We start from the raw sequence: 13,637 nt of genomic DNA, 5'->3' as shown, positions 1-13,637 counted from the left end.
ACCAGATAAACACACACATAAAACTTTAAACAAAAAAAAGAACAATTGATGGTTGGGCAATTTACCAGCTCAATGGAGAAAGATATGTAGAAGGAAATATGGGCAGGAGAACAATTCTAATTGTACATCAGCCAGGTGCGGTGGCTCACACCTGTAATCCTAGCTATTTAGAAGGCTGAGGTCCTTTTGGAACTGAGACTCTTATCTCCAACCAACCTCTAGAAAACGAGAAGTGGGGCTTGGCTCAAGGATAGGATGGTAGCCTTGAGCTGAAGAGCTCAGGGACAGCACCCAGGCGGAGTTCAAGCCCCATGACCCCCCCCCCCAGAAAAAAAGAAGGAAAGTATCAATAGGGAGAGCAATGGGAAAGAGAAGAAACTATGATTTGAGAATGAAACTGAAAAGCAGGGGTCAAGGATTAGACATGATGACTGCAGAGAAAAGAGAGAGAAAGCAGAACTAAAAGCAAACGCAAGGCAGAGGGAAAAGTGATCTATATTGGATATAGAAAAAAATCAGGGGCCAGGAGTTTGGCCTAGTGGTAGAGTGCTTGCCTAGCATGCATGAAGACCCAGGTTTGATTCCTCGGTACCACATACATAGAAAAAAGCCAGAAATGGTGCTGAGGCTCAAGTGGTAGAGCTCTAGCCTTGAGAAAGTCCAAGGACAGTGCTCAGGCCCTGAGCTCAAGCCCAGGACTGGCAAAAAAAAAAAAAAAAAAAAATCAATACCGGGCCGGGAATGTGGCCTAATGGTAGCGCACTTGCCTTGAGAAAGCTCAAGGACAGTGCCCAGACTGGCAAAAAAAAAAAAAATCAATATAGACAAATAAATAATTAAAAACAACCAAACCAAAAAGAACAACAAAATATGAATTTTCACTCGTTCCTTTGTACATATGCACATACGTATAGAGATCTCTTTGTAGGGTGCACGAGGCTGTGAATGTTGCCTGACTGACATGAACTGAGTGGGAAGGATCTGACCCATCCCACAGTCGACACTTGAAGCTTAGGAGCTGGCTCTGAAGGTTGAATACTTGGCAAGCCTCAGGCTTCAAGCTTTGATGCTGCCCTGGCTTTAAGCAGGTTGAGTCCCTCCAGGCCTGGGAGGGTAGGACCTCTGACAATTCCAGTGTTCAAGTCTTCAGTGTCTCAGCTGTAGACATGTCTGCACTCCTCCATAGCCCACTAGAGTGGCTGTCATACCCATAGTCCTGCCGCATGTCTCTGAAGGGAATCCTAAGCCTCCCGGAGTCTAAAGCAGCCACCCCTGGAATGTAAGCTGTCAGTGCAGGTTCCCATTGCTTAAATTTCTCTGTGGGGCCCTGTCAGATACTCCCCCCGTCTTCAGCTCATACTCAATCTCTATGTCAAGATGCTCTCAGACTCTGAACTGTGATTGTTCTCAGGCCCGCAGAATAACTCCAAAATGTTCAAGAGGGCGCCATACCATCTTCTCTTTAAACGGTGAGATAAAATATCTTGTCTTTTTTTTTTTTCTTGCCAGTCCTGGTGCTTGAACTCAGGGCCTGAGCACTGTCTTTGGACTTTCTCAAGGCTAGAGCTCTACCACTTGAGCCACAGCATCAGTTCTGGCTTTTTCTATGTATGTGGTACTGAGGAATCGGTACCACAAGCATTCTACCACTAGGCCAAACTCCCGGGCCCCTAAATGTCTTTCTTTACCAAGGCTAGCCTCCCACCCCGTAGTAGTCATTGTCCCTGTACTGAGATTAAGGCTTTCAGTCTTTTCCCATGGATAGAACTGGCAGTCACATTGTCAGTGTCAACTATTTTAGCTCCACCTCACTTACTGCTGTTATAACTATTTTACTGTCTTTTAAGGTGGTTAAATATAAGTCTGTAAGGGCTGAAAACTTATTATGGGTCAGGCTTGTTATTTTTGTCACTTATAGATCCCTAGGATATCGTATGTGGGAACTGGTTAGAAGCACATGCTAATGGAAGGTGAACTGGCCATTAGGATGAAGCTGGTTGCATGCTATGGCTGCCCCCCTGTGGTTAAGAAGGAGAACTGCAATTGCCTTTAGCAGAATGGATTCTAAATAGAATCCCCCCAGACCTCAAGCGTATCTTGTACTTTTTCCAGGAAAAATACAAGTCCTTTCTTTAGGACTGGTTTAAGGACCCCTTCAAGAAGGCCTCCTTTGCCTGAAAAAGCTGAGGAGTGAGAGGTAAGTCCTTACTGGAAGTCTACAGCTGCCTGGACGGAGAATGGTAGACTTCAACTGGGAGGATGGCAGGAATGGCAAGAATGGGCTAGTCTAGGAACCTGGGCAGAGGAGCTGGACACATAGAGGTGTGTGTGGGGGGGGGGGGGGGCGAATCCCAGTCCTAATCTACTGGGATTAAAGTCTCAGTGCCTAGGGAAATTGAGGAGGGGTGAGGGATATATGGCAGGCACTGGGAAGTTCTCCAAGTTCTCCAAGGTAAGTGCAGGCCAATGTATGCTCACATTACTCAGCTGCTGGAGAGTTTAGGATTCCCAAAGGTATCAGCTTGTAAAGAGGGCTTTGCACACAGCACTGATTGCGCCAGCAGAATGTGCATCCTATTCTCACAGGCCAGGCCTTGGGAAACCTAAGACCAGCAAGGCTTCTTCCTTTCTGGGATCCCACACTGATTTGGGGACCAGGTTCAAGTCCATCAGAGCCATAGGATAAATGAGAAATGCCCCGCTAAAGCATTATCTCTTATAATGAACAGAATTTTAAGTGTCTCCAAATTGGAATGAACTAAGGTAGTATTATACAGGCTACATGTCACTTTTTTAAACATAAAAAATAAAATCCAGGTCTGGTTATGTGGCTTAGTGGTAAAGTGGTAGAGTGGTAGCATGCATGAAGCTCTGGGTTTGATTCCTCAGTACCCCATAAACAGAAAAAGCCAGAAGTAGCACTGTGGTTCAAGTGATAAAAGTGCTAGCCTTGAGCTAAGGACAGTGCCCAAGCCCTGAGTTCAAGCCCCAGGACTGGCAGAAATAAATAAGTTAATTAATTAATTAATACCTCAGTGGCATAAATAATCTCAATGACAGCTGTTGGTAGAGAGGTTAGGGGCAGGGAAAGAGAAAGCAATAGAAAGATTTTTTTTCCTGAATAAAACATAATATATGCATGCAATTAGTGTGCAATTAATACACACTAAATAAAACAAAATGAAACAAAATGATGAGAAAGCAAACCAGGCTCTGTTGCAGGGATGATACCAGTGGGAGGGGGCTGGGTTAACAAGGGGAATAACTGAGGATGAATATGGTTGAGGTTTGTTTGTATATATTAAAATAGAACAATGAAGCCAGTCAAAATCATTAAGCAAGATATGCTATATACATGTGTAGAAACGGTACAATGAAACCTCCCGTTATACAACTAATATATGCTAATAAAAAATAAACTTAAAAAGGATAAAACTTCTAATCATTTTCATGGAGGCTTTCTGGAAGGCCTCATCCACCTCTGAGGGCTTGTGGGGCAGAAGGCTAAGCCTATGAGCCAGGTAGCTGGAGCCCTCCCCTCTTTCCCTCCTAGTTGACATTTCTGGAAATGTTTGAGCTAGCTCATCTCAGGCTAGTGCACAGTAAAGGGGGAGCTTCTCTACGTGGAACCACTGGGCTAAACAGCTTCCAGGGTGGGATAGCAGGCCTTCACATGGGAGACTTAAGAGGAAAGCGTCTGTCTGAGGAATGCAGCTCCTCCCCTGGTTTCCTGGCTGAGCCTTGGTAGGTCACACAGCGCAGGATCTTAGAAGGATGTGGAGGACTCTGCTCAGCCCTGGTGCAGTCTGGGGAAAGTGACCTAGCAGGCCTCTCCTGAAGGGTTTCCTTACCTCTCTCTTGAGTGGTGCCACATAGGCCCAGGAGTTGGTGGCGGGATCGTAGCGCTCTACCGCATTCAGGTCATTGTGGTAGTCTCGGCCTGCCACCGCATAGATATACCGGCCCACGACACACACACACAGGTCTGCGTGCTCCTGCTGCAATGACTGGATCTGAAACCAGCGGTTATGCCTTGGGTCATACCTTTAAGGAACAGGAGGACAGTATGTCACCGGCCTGGAGGGCAGCCTGATCTTCAGAGCCCACACTTCCTACTCCTCTTTGCCCTCCATGCCAAGCCCACTCTGAAACCTCCTTCCCAGCTCACAGGAACACACTGACCAGAGCCACACTAGCAGGTGTGCCACAGCTGAGCACAGATGGCCTAGAGGATGTGGTCAGAACGCCCCAGGCTGCCCTGAAAGGTTCCTGGGCTATAGCCTCTCATCTAGATAGGTCTATAGGCCTCCCAGGACATTCCAGCATATGTGGCCTGCTCAGGTGCACTCTCGAGAGCAGGAGGCCCAAAAAGTCTGTTGGCTCTAGCTGCCTAGGGAGTCATAGGCTCAAGTAGCATGGAGAGTGAAGGGGTGCAAGGCAAGGGGGTCTCTGACCTTGCTGACACCTTGTTTTATTTCTTTATTTTTTGTCGGTCATAGGGCTTGAACTCTGGACCTGGGTGCTATCCCTGAGCTCTTCAGCTCAAGGCTACTGCCCTACCCCTTGAGCCACAGCACCACTTCTGGTTTCCTAGTGGTTAATTGGAGATAAGAGTCTCAAGGACTTTAGTGCCTGGGCTGGCCTTGAACTATGGTCCTCAGATCTCAGCCTCCTGAGTAGCCAGGATTACAGGCGTGAGCCACTGTGCCTGGCTTTGTCCCTGAGCTCTTTTTGCTCAAAGCTAGCACTCTACTACTTTGAGCCAAAGCTCCCCTTCTAGTTTCCTGTTGGTTAACTGGAGATAAGTCTTACAGACTTCTTCCCAGGCTGGCTTTGAACTATGATCCCCAGGTCTCAGCCTCCTGAGTTGTTAAGGTTATAGATGCAAGCCCTTGCTGACATCACATTAAGACTGGAACTCCCTTATATTTATTACAACTCACTTTTTTTTTTTTTTTGGTGCCAGTCCTGGGCTTGAGCTCAGGGCCTGAGCACTGTCCTTGGACTTTCTCAAGGCTAGAGCTCTACCACCTGAGCCTCAGCACCACTTCTGGCTTTTTTCTATGTATGTGGTACCAAGGAATTGAACCCGGGTCTTCGTGCATGCTAGGCAAGCACTCTACCACTAGGCCAAACTCCCGGCCCTTACAACTCACTTTCTAACATCTAGGCCAGTCATATCCCTTTCATAGTCAGTGCAATTGTTTCTTCCTTTCCCTGCTATTGCTAAAATAAATAAGTAAGTAAATAAAAAGAAACCTAGCTGGTCATTAATGGCTCATGCCTATAATCTTAGCTACTCAGGAGTCTGGGATCTAAGGATAATGGTTCAAAGTCAGCCTGTGCAAGAACATCTGTGTCATTTTCATCTCCAGTTAATTAGCAAAAATCCAGAAGTAGAGCTGTGGGCTCAAGAGGTGGAACATTAGCCTTGAGCGTGTGCACGTGCACACACACACACACACACACACACACACACACACACACACACCAAGCCATGACCATCATCTACCCCCTAAACAGATGGCAGACCCTACCCCCATAGTACACTGAGGCTGTCCCTCTTCTCCTTTGCCACTGCCATACTTTTGCTTGCATAGCACTTCCGTTCTCCTCAGGGTGATTTCAGACACCCAGCAATGCCAACTGCCTCTCACTACTCTCTGTGATTTGATCCACTCTGCAAATGCTTCCCAACCACCTGCACTCGTATGCACACCTGTCTTCAACAGTACAGTACCCTCTTCCATCTGCTCCTACCAGCGTGGATCGATCTCCTGCTTTCATATTCTAAATACAAAGTTTGAGCCTTGCACCTGAGGCCCTTCACAGACCAAATCTACTGATTCTTTCTAGCACTCCCTGTACCAGGGGTCTCTTCCTTTTCTCAGGCCTGGAACTCTCCTAGACATAGACATACTCGGAGTGGAGCATGCAGGCTGTTGTGCATAGACAACCCCAGAGCTGTGAGGTGCCAGTATCTACGAGCCTGAAGTTCTCCAATCCTACTCTACCACCCATGTCCAGCCACCATCTTCCCAACTCTTAACTAAGGCTTCTGACAGGTACAGTATCTTTCAGACAGTGGTCTGATTTCCAACTCCAATAAGAATGAGCCTGGCTTCAACTGGCTCCAAAGAGAGTAAACAGAGTTTCCTTTTCCCTGTGCCCAGTACTGGCCAGTAAAGAGATCAGGTCATTCTTTGTCCAAAGTACAACTTATGTGTGCCCTGTAGCTGCTGCTTCTTGCCTCTGTCTCTTGGATGGCCCCACCTACTAGCCAGGAAATGGGTCTGAGGATATGTATCCACCAAAAGACAGAAAACCCACATGTGGGTGACAATGACCCATCCTGTTTAGTTAGGTACACCTGGTCACCACTTTCAATCTGTTTCCTCCTTGCCTAATGGAATAGCGTTACCTGCCCCAAATAATCGGGCCCCAGAGGACCCAGGTATGGTGGTATATGTCTGTAAATCCTAGCACTTAGGAAGCTAAGAATGATTGTAAATTTATGGCTAGCTTAGGTTGCATAGAGATCTTTTATCAACAGCTGCCAAGTCCTTCAGAAACAAAAGCTGTCCAGAAGAATCATAAGGGACAAGGAACACAAAAGGATCCTTGTTAACTTGTGGTCAGAGTTCACTTCTGCTTTCCTGGGCCTCTGGGTATCATCTGACTTAGATAGCAAAGGAAGAGCTAGGCACTGGTGCCTCATGCCTATAATCCTAACTGCTCAAGAGGCTGAAATCTAAGAACTGAAGTTCAAAACTAGCTAGGGGAAAGAAAGTCTGTGAGACTCTCCAATAAACTATTCAGAAAAAAAAAAAAAGCCAGAAGTGATACTACAGCACAAGTGGAAGAGTGCTAGCTTGAGAAAAAAAATCTTAGGGACAATACCTAGGCCCTGAATTCAAGCCCAGTACTGGCACCAAAAAAGAGAGAGAAAAATAAAAGGCTAAGACTATGTACAAGGAGCCAGGTGACACTGGCTCATAATCCTAGCTACTAAGGAGGCTGAGATCTGAGGACCAAGGTTTAAAGCTAGTCTGGGTAGGAATATCTATGAGATTATTATCTCTGACTTACCACAAAAAGCCAGAAGTGGAGTTATGACTCCAGTGGTGAACCTTGAGAAAAATAGCTAAGGGACAAGTCCCAGGCCGTGAGATCAAGCCCCAGTGTCAGCACATATGCACATACACCTGTGCGCATGCACGCGCAGACGCGCAGACACACACACACACACACACACACACACACACACACACGACTACTCTCTAGGAAATCACCAATCACTATAAATATACCCCTGCTACCTGAGGTGTATGAAGCATGGGGCTCAGGGGAGGGACTTAAAGAGAAAGTAGAGGATAGAGCCTTGCCTTCTGCAGAAGGGCCACCAGGCAAAAGAGAAAATACGTACCCCCTTCCTTTTTTTTTTTTTTTGATTTGCAGTGCTGGGGATCAAAACTGGGGCTACAGATATGCTGGGCAAATATATCATTGAGATACCCCCTCTGGCTTTATATTTTGTGTTGAGACAGGGTCTCCCTTTTTTGTCAGTTCTGGGGCTTGAACTCAGGGCTTGGACACTGTCTCTGAGCTTCTGCTCAAGACTAGTGTTCTACCATTTGTGCCACAGCTCCACTTTTTAGTTATTGAATGTAAGAATCTCAGACTTTTGTGCCCAGGCTGGCTTTGAAACACGATCCTCAGATCTCAGTCCCCTGAGTAGCTAGGATTACAGGCGTGAGCCTCACCATTTTTTGGGCTAGGTTCATTTGGACCTTGTAGCTTCAAATGTAAGGAAACACACACATCCACAAACTCAAATTAGACATAATCAGTTTCACAGTTTCCCTCCTGTGTCCTGTAGCTGACCTCTTCTACTTTAATGAATTTTCTACTCTATCAGAATAGAACCTTAAGCCAGCTTCATGTGCCTATAATCCTAGCTACTCACGAGGCTGGATCTGAGGGTCACAGTTCAAAGCCAGCCAAAGCACTAAAGAACATGAGACTATGAGACTCTTTTTTTTTTTTTTCTGGTTGGTTGTGGGACTTGAACTCTAGGCCTGGGCACTGTCCCTGAGCTCTTCAGCTTAAGGCTACCACCCTACCTCTTGAGCCACAGTGCCACTTCTTCTTTTTTTTTTTTTTTGTAGGTCATGGAGCTTGAACTCCACTTGAGCACTGTCCCTGAGCTCTTCAGCTTAAGGCTACTGCCCTACCCTTGAACCAAGCCCCACTTCCTGTTTTCTAGAGGTTATTTGGAGATAAGAGTCTCAGGTTATTTTGTGCCGAGCTGGCTTTGAACCTTGATCCTCAGATCTTGGCCTCCTGAGTAGCTAGGATTACAGGTGTGAGCCACTGCACCCGGCCCACAGGCCACTTTTTTTTTTTTTTTTTTTCCCAGTCCTGAGCCTGAGCACTGTCCTTGGACTTTCTCAAGGCTGGAGCTCTACCACTTGAGCCTCAGCACCATTTCTAGCTTTTTTCTATATGTGTGGTAATGAGGAATTGAACCCAGGTCTTTGTGCATGCTAGGCAAGCACTTGTCACTAGGTCAAACTCCCGGCCCCCACAGGTCACTTCTAAGAACAGGAAACTCTTATCTCCAATTAACCACTAGAAAACAGGAAGTGGGACTGAGGCTCAAGAGGGTAGGAGTAGCCGTGAGTTGAAGAGCTCAGGGACAGCACCCAGGCCCAGTGTCCAAGCCCCATGATCAACAAAAATAAAATTTTAAAAAATTAGCTTCACAATTTTAGGCAAACGAAGCAATGCTGTTGTATCATAATCCCAGATCTCTAACTCTACTACAGAGCTTCTGTAACAAAACTGGCTTGTTGGGCACAAAAACAGGCCCAAAGATCAATAGAACATACTAGAAGACCCAGATATAAGGCTATATATTTAGTTATCTGATATTTAACAAGGGAGCCAAAAACATATGGTGGGGGAAAAAAGCCTCTTCAATAACTGATGTTGGGAAAACTGGGCATCTATACGTAGAAAACTAAAATTGGGTCCCATTAGTCACCACATACTATAGCAAAATGATGTACGAGGAAGATTAGGCAGAAGCAGGAACTTTTTTTTTTTTTTTTGCCAGTCCTGGGCTTGTGCTCAGGGCCTGAGCACTGTCCTTGGACTTTCTCAAAGCTAGAGCTCTGCCACTTGAGCATCAGCACCATTTCTGGCTTTTTTCTATGTATGTGGTACTGAGGAATCGAACCCGGGTCTTCGTGCATGCTAGACAACCACTCTACCACTAGGCCAAACTCCCAGCCCCAGAAGCAGGAACTTTTTGAAAAGAGTCTCAAGAGCACAGCAAATAAGAGAGAGACTTAACAAGTGGGATTATATCAAAATAAAATGTTTCTGCACAGCAAAGGACATCTTTACTAAACTAGAAAAGACAGCCAACCAGGAGATCTTTAACGGCAATACATCTGACAAAGGCATAATACACAAAATATACAAGGAACTTAAGAAATTACCACATATCCCCCCAAAACTAATAAACCAGTACCGTTTAGTTCATGGACAACGGAGCTAAATAGACACTTCTCAGAAGAAGTGAGAATGGCAAAGAGACATATGAGGAAATGCTCAACACTCTTGGCCATAGAGGAAATGCAGCTCAAAACAACTCAGAGGTTCTATCTCACCCCAGTTAGCTTGGCTAATATGTAGAATTTGAACAACAAATGCTGGTGGAGATGTAGACCCAAATAAACCCTACTGCACTGTGAAAGTGTAAAGTAGTATAACCACTCTAAAAGGCAGTCTAAAGGTTCTGCAGAAACTAAACATAGAACTTCCCTGTGACCCAGCCAAACCACTCTTGGGCACTTAACCAGAACATTACAAGTCAGGACACAATAAAGATACTTGCATATTCACATTCATTGCTGTACTATTTACAATAGCCAAGTTAATTCATAATAGCCAACTTATGGAAACAGCCCAGATACCCTAAAATAGATGAGAGGTTCATATACACAATAGAATTTTACTCGTCTAGTAGAAATAAGTTTATGTCATTTGTAGAGAAATAGATGGACCTAGAACAAATGATTTCAACTGAGGTAAGCCAAGCTCAGAGGCACATGTTTGGAAGCAAGATCTAAAGTGCAACTGGACTGAATAATAATTTATATAGGACTCTAGACATTTACAGTCACACTAAAAGATACTCTTATAGGAGATGAATTCACCCGAACATTTAAAATGTTGTTTATAGAAGCAAATTCCAGGAAATAGAAATACAGGTTTACTTTTTGTTGTTTTTGATGGTGGTGGCTATTTGTTTTTACTTAGGGGCTTTTTTTTTTTTTGTCTTTTTAGGGGGAGCAAAAGAGGGCACGAAAGGAGGGAGGGAGGGAGGAAAGGTGAACAGATGCAGTCATGGTAGTCATTATACACTATGTGGAACGTGGACTAGGCAACTTGTGTGCGGGGATCAAAAAGGAAACTGGGAGAGGGCAAAGGAAGGAATGACATTGTTTAAACTAATTGCATTGTACTAATTACCTGACAAAAAATGGTAATCTCTCTGTACAATACCTTACTAATCACAATGGAGTTCTATTTTTTCCTCTTTTTTTGTGGATCACGGGGCTTGAAATAGGCCTAGGTGCTGTCCCTGACCTCTGGCCAATGAAGTTATATTTAAAAATTAGTTCTAGGGTCAGGAATGTGGCCTAGTGGTATGATAGAGTGCTTGCCTAGCATGCACAATGCCCTGGGTTCAATTCCTTGGTACCAGAAAAGGCTGGAAATGGTGCTATGGTTCAAATGATAGAGCACTAACTTTAGGCAAAAGTGCTTAAGGACAGTGCATAGGCCCTGAGTTCAAGCCCCAGGAGTGGCAAAAAAAAAAATTAGTTCTAGGGCTGGGAGTTTGGCCTAGTGGTTAAAGTGCTTGCCTAGCATGCATGAGACCCGGGTTCGATTCCTCGGTACTACATACATAGAAAAAAGCTGGAAGTGGTGCTGAGGTTCAAGTGATAGAGCTCTAGCCTTGAGAAAGTCCAAGGACAGTGCTCAGGCCCTGAGCTCAAGCCCAAGACTTGCAAAAAAAAAAATTAGTTCTAGTATCACACAGAAAGGTATAAATTAGGCCAGGCATGGTGGTTCACACCTGTAATCTTAGCTACTCAGGAGACTGAGATCTGAGGACCATGGTTCAAAGCTAGCTTAGGCACAAAAGACTTTGAGTCTTTTATCTCCAATTGATCATTAGAAAACAGGAAATGGGGGTTGGCTCAAGGGTAGGGTTGTAGCCTTGAGCTGAAGAGCTCAGGAACAGCTACCAGGCCCAGAGTTTAAGCCCCTTGACCCACAAAAAAAGTTATAAATTAGTTTTAATCACTACTTGACTGCATCCCATAACAGTTGGTGGGGAGGTAGGAAAGCAGTAATGAAGTCTTTTATGTTTTTGTATTTTGTGGCGGGGGTCATGGGGCTGAAACTCAGGGCTGGACACTGTCTCTGAGTTTCTTTTGCTCAAGGCTACAAAGCCGTATTCCCCACCTTTTTTTTTTTTTTTAAATCTGGGTTTTCTACTTGTTTAACTTGTTTGCCTATCTGATATTCCAATACACAAGCCATGTCCCAAGCATGGCCCTTTTGCTGGTTAATTTAGAGACAGAATCTCACAGACTTTTCTGTTAGAGCTGCCCCTAAGTTATCTTCCAAATCTAATCAGGACTACAGAAGTGAGCTGCCAGTGCCTGGCTAGTAATGTTTTGTGTTTTTGTTTTTTTTTAAGTTGGTCATGGGGCTTGAACTCTGGACCTGAGCATTGTCCCCTGAGCTCTTCAGCTTAAGGCTAGTACTCTATCACTTGGGCCACAGTGCCACTTGTTAATTGGAGATAAGTCTCTTGGACTTTTTGCTTTTTTTCTAGTCCTGGGGCTTGAACTCAGGGCCTGAGCACTGTCCTTGGGCTTTCTCAAGGCTAGAGCTCTACCACTTGAGCCACAGCACCACTTCCGGCTGCATGTGGTACCAAGGATTTGAACCTGGGTCTTTATACATGCTAATCAAGCATTCTACCACTAGGCCAAACTCCTGGCCCTCTCATGGACTTTTGTGACCAGGCTGGCTTTAAATTGTGATCCTCAAATCTCAGCCTCCTGAGTAGCTAGGATTATAGATGTGAGCCACCAACACCTGGCTTGTTAAATTATTTTTATTCTGTATTTCTAGGACTTCAAGCATTTCCATATAATGTTTTAAAGTATACTAAAACTTTTTAAAGATATAAGTGCATTTTCAAATAATAATAGCCATGGAAATGCCTAAGGCAAAAGCCAAGTTATTCTTTTAGGTAGGGGCAGGGCTCATGGCACCACAGGACTGGCTACCAGGCACAGTATATACTCACTAGCTCACAGGGCCATAGTTATGGAAAAAGTACAAAACTGGAAGTGGTGCTGTGGCTCAAGGGGTAGTGGTGGTAGCCTTGAGCTGAAAAGCTCAGGGACATCGCACAGGCCCAGAGTTCAAGCCCCACCAGCGGTATAAAAAAAAAATAAAAATAAAAAAAAGGAGAATAAAAGAGAACAGTAGAAACTAAGGCAAAAAAAATTTACAAACTTCACTTTTTATATACAGTTTTTATATTTGAGCTTTAAGGGCTGGGAGTTTGGCCTAGTGGTAGAGTGCTTGCCTAGCATGCACAAAGACCCAGGTTCAGTTCCTCAGTGCATTATACACAGAAAAGCCAGAAGTGGTGCTGTTGCTCAAGTAGTAGAGCGCTAGCCTTGAGGAAAAAGCCCAAGGACAGTGCTCAGGCCCTGAGTTCAAGCCCCAGGACTGGCAAAAAAAAAAAAAAAGAAAAGAAAAGATGAATCCTAGTAAATATTAACTCCTCAGAATGCAAACACTAAAATCTAGTATTCTTATATTTTAGAGCCTAAAGGGTCTAAGGCTAAGCTATAAAAAAGGAAGGAGGAGACTGGGAGTTTAGCCTAGGGATAGAGTGCTTACCTAGCATGCACAAAGACCCCGGTTCAATTTAAAGGTACTACATACATAGACAAAAAGCCAGAAGTGGGGCTGTGGCAAAAGTGGTAGAGCTCTAGCCTTGAGAAAGCCCAAGGACAGTCAGGCTCTGAATTCAAGCCCCAGGATTGGCGAGAAAAAAAAGGGGGGGAGGGAGGAGAAAGAACCAAACTCTTAGAACAATTAATTTTTTTAATTTATTTTTTATTTTTTGCCAGTCCTGGGCATGAGCTCAGGGCCTGAGCACTATCCCTGGATTTTTTTTAAGGGTAGGGCTCTACCACTTGAGCTACAGCACCACTTCTGGTTTTTTTTCTATGTATGTGGTACTGAAGAATCGAACCCGGGTCTTTGTGCATGTTAGGCAAGCACTCTACCACTAGGCCAAACTCCCAGCCCCAAGGACAATTAAATTTTGAGATTCGTGGCTGAGGTATAGCTCAGCAAAAGAGCACTTGCCTTCTTCTGGAAGTTATGTTTTATTTTTACAGAGCTAGAGACTGATCCCAAAGGCCTTAGAAATGCTAAACAATCCACTACCAGTGGTTTTTACCACAGCCCAGTACTAGTGTTTCAGTCCACTGGAAAACGAAGCTACTGTGCTATAGAGATGACAG

At 44.7% G+C, this 13,637-nt stretch overlaps 1 protein-coding gene across 3 annotated transcripts in view; it reads right to left on the bottom strand.

The window, feature by feature from the left end:
• The window catches only part of Klhl22 (kelch like family member 22), a 52,834-nt gene that overhangs the window by 11,765 nt on the left and 27,432 nt on the right, over nucleotides 1-13,637 (bottom strand). For all 3 annotated transcript variants that reach the window (XM_090320603.1, XM_090320604.1, XM_090320605.1), the window contains one exon: nucleotides 3,852-4,044. In XM_090320603.1, coding sequence (XP_090176729.1) covers nucleotides 3,852-4,044 — 193 coding nt within the window. The remainder of the gene's footprint in view (nucleotides 1-3,851; nucleotides 4,045-13,637) is intronic.

The sequence above is a fragment of the Megascapheus bottae genome, chromosome 28 (assembly GCF_031878675.1).
Source record: "Megascapheus bottae isolate mThoBot1 chromosome 28, mThoBot2.hap1, whole genome shotgun sequence".
NCBI classification, from domain to species: Eukaryota; Metazoa; Chordata; class Mammalia; order Rodentia; family Geomyidae; genus Megascapheus; species Megascapheus bottae.
The sequence above is the reverse complement of the archived record's forward strand: the minus strand, read 5'-3'. Positions and strand labels throughout refer to the sequence as shown.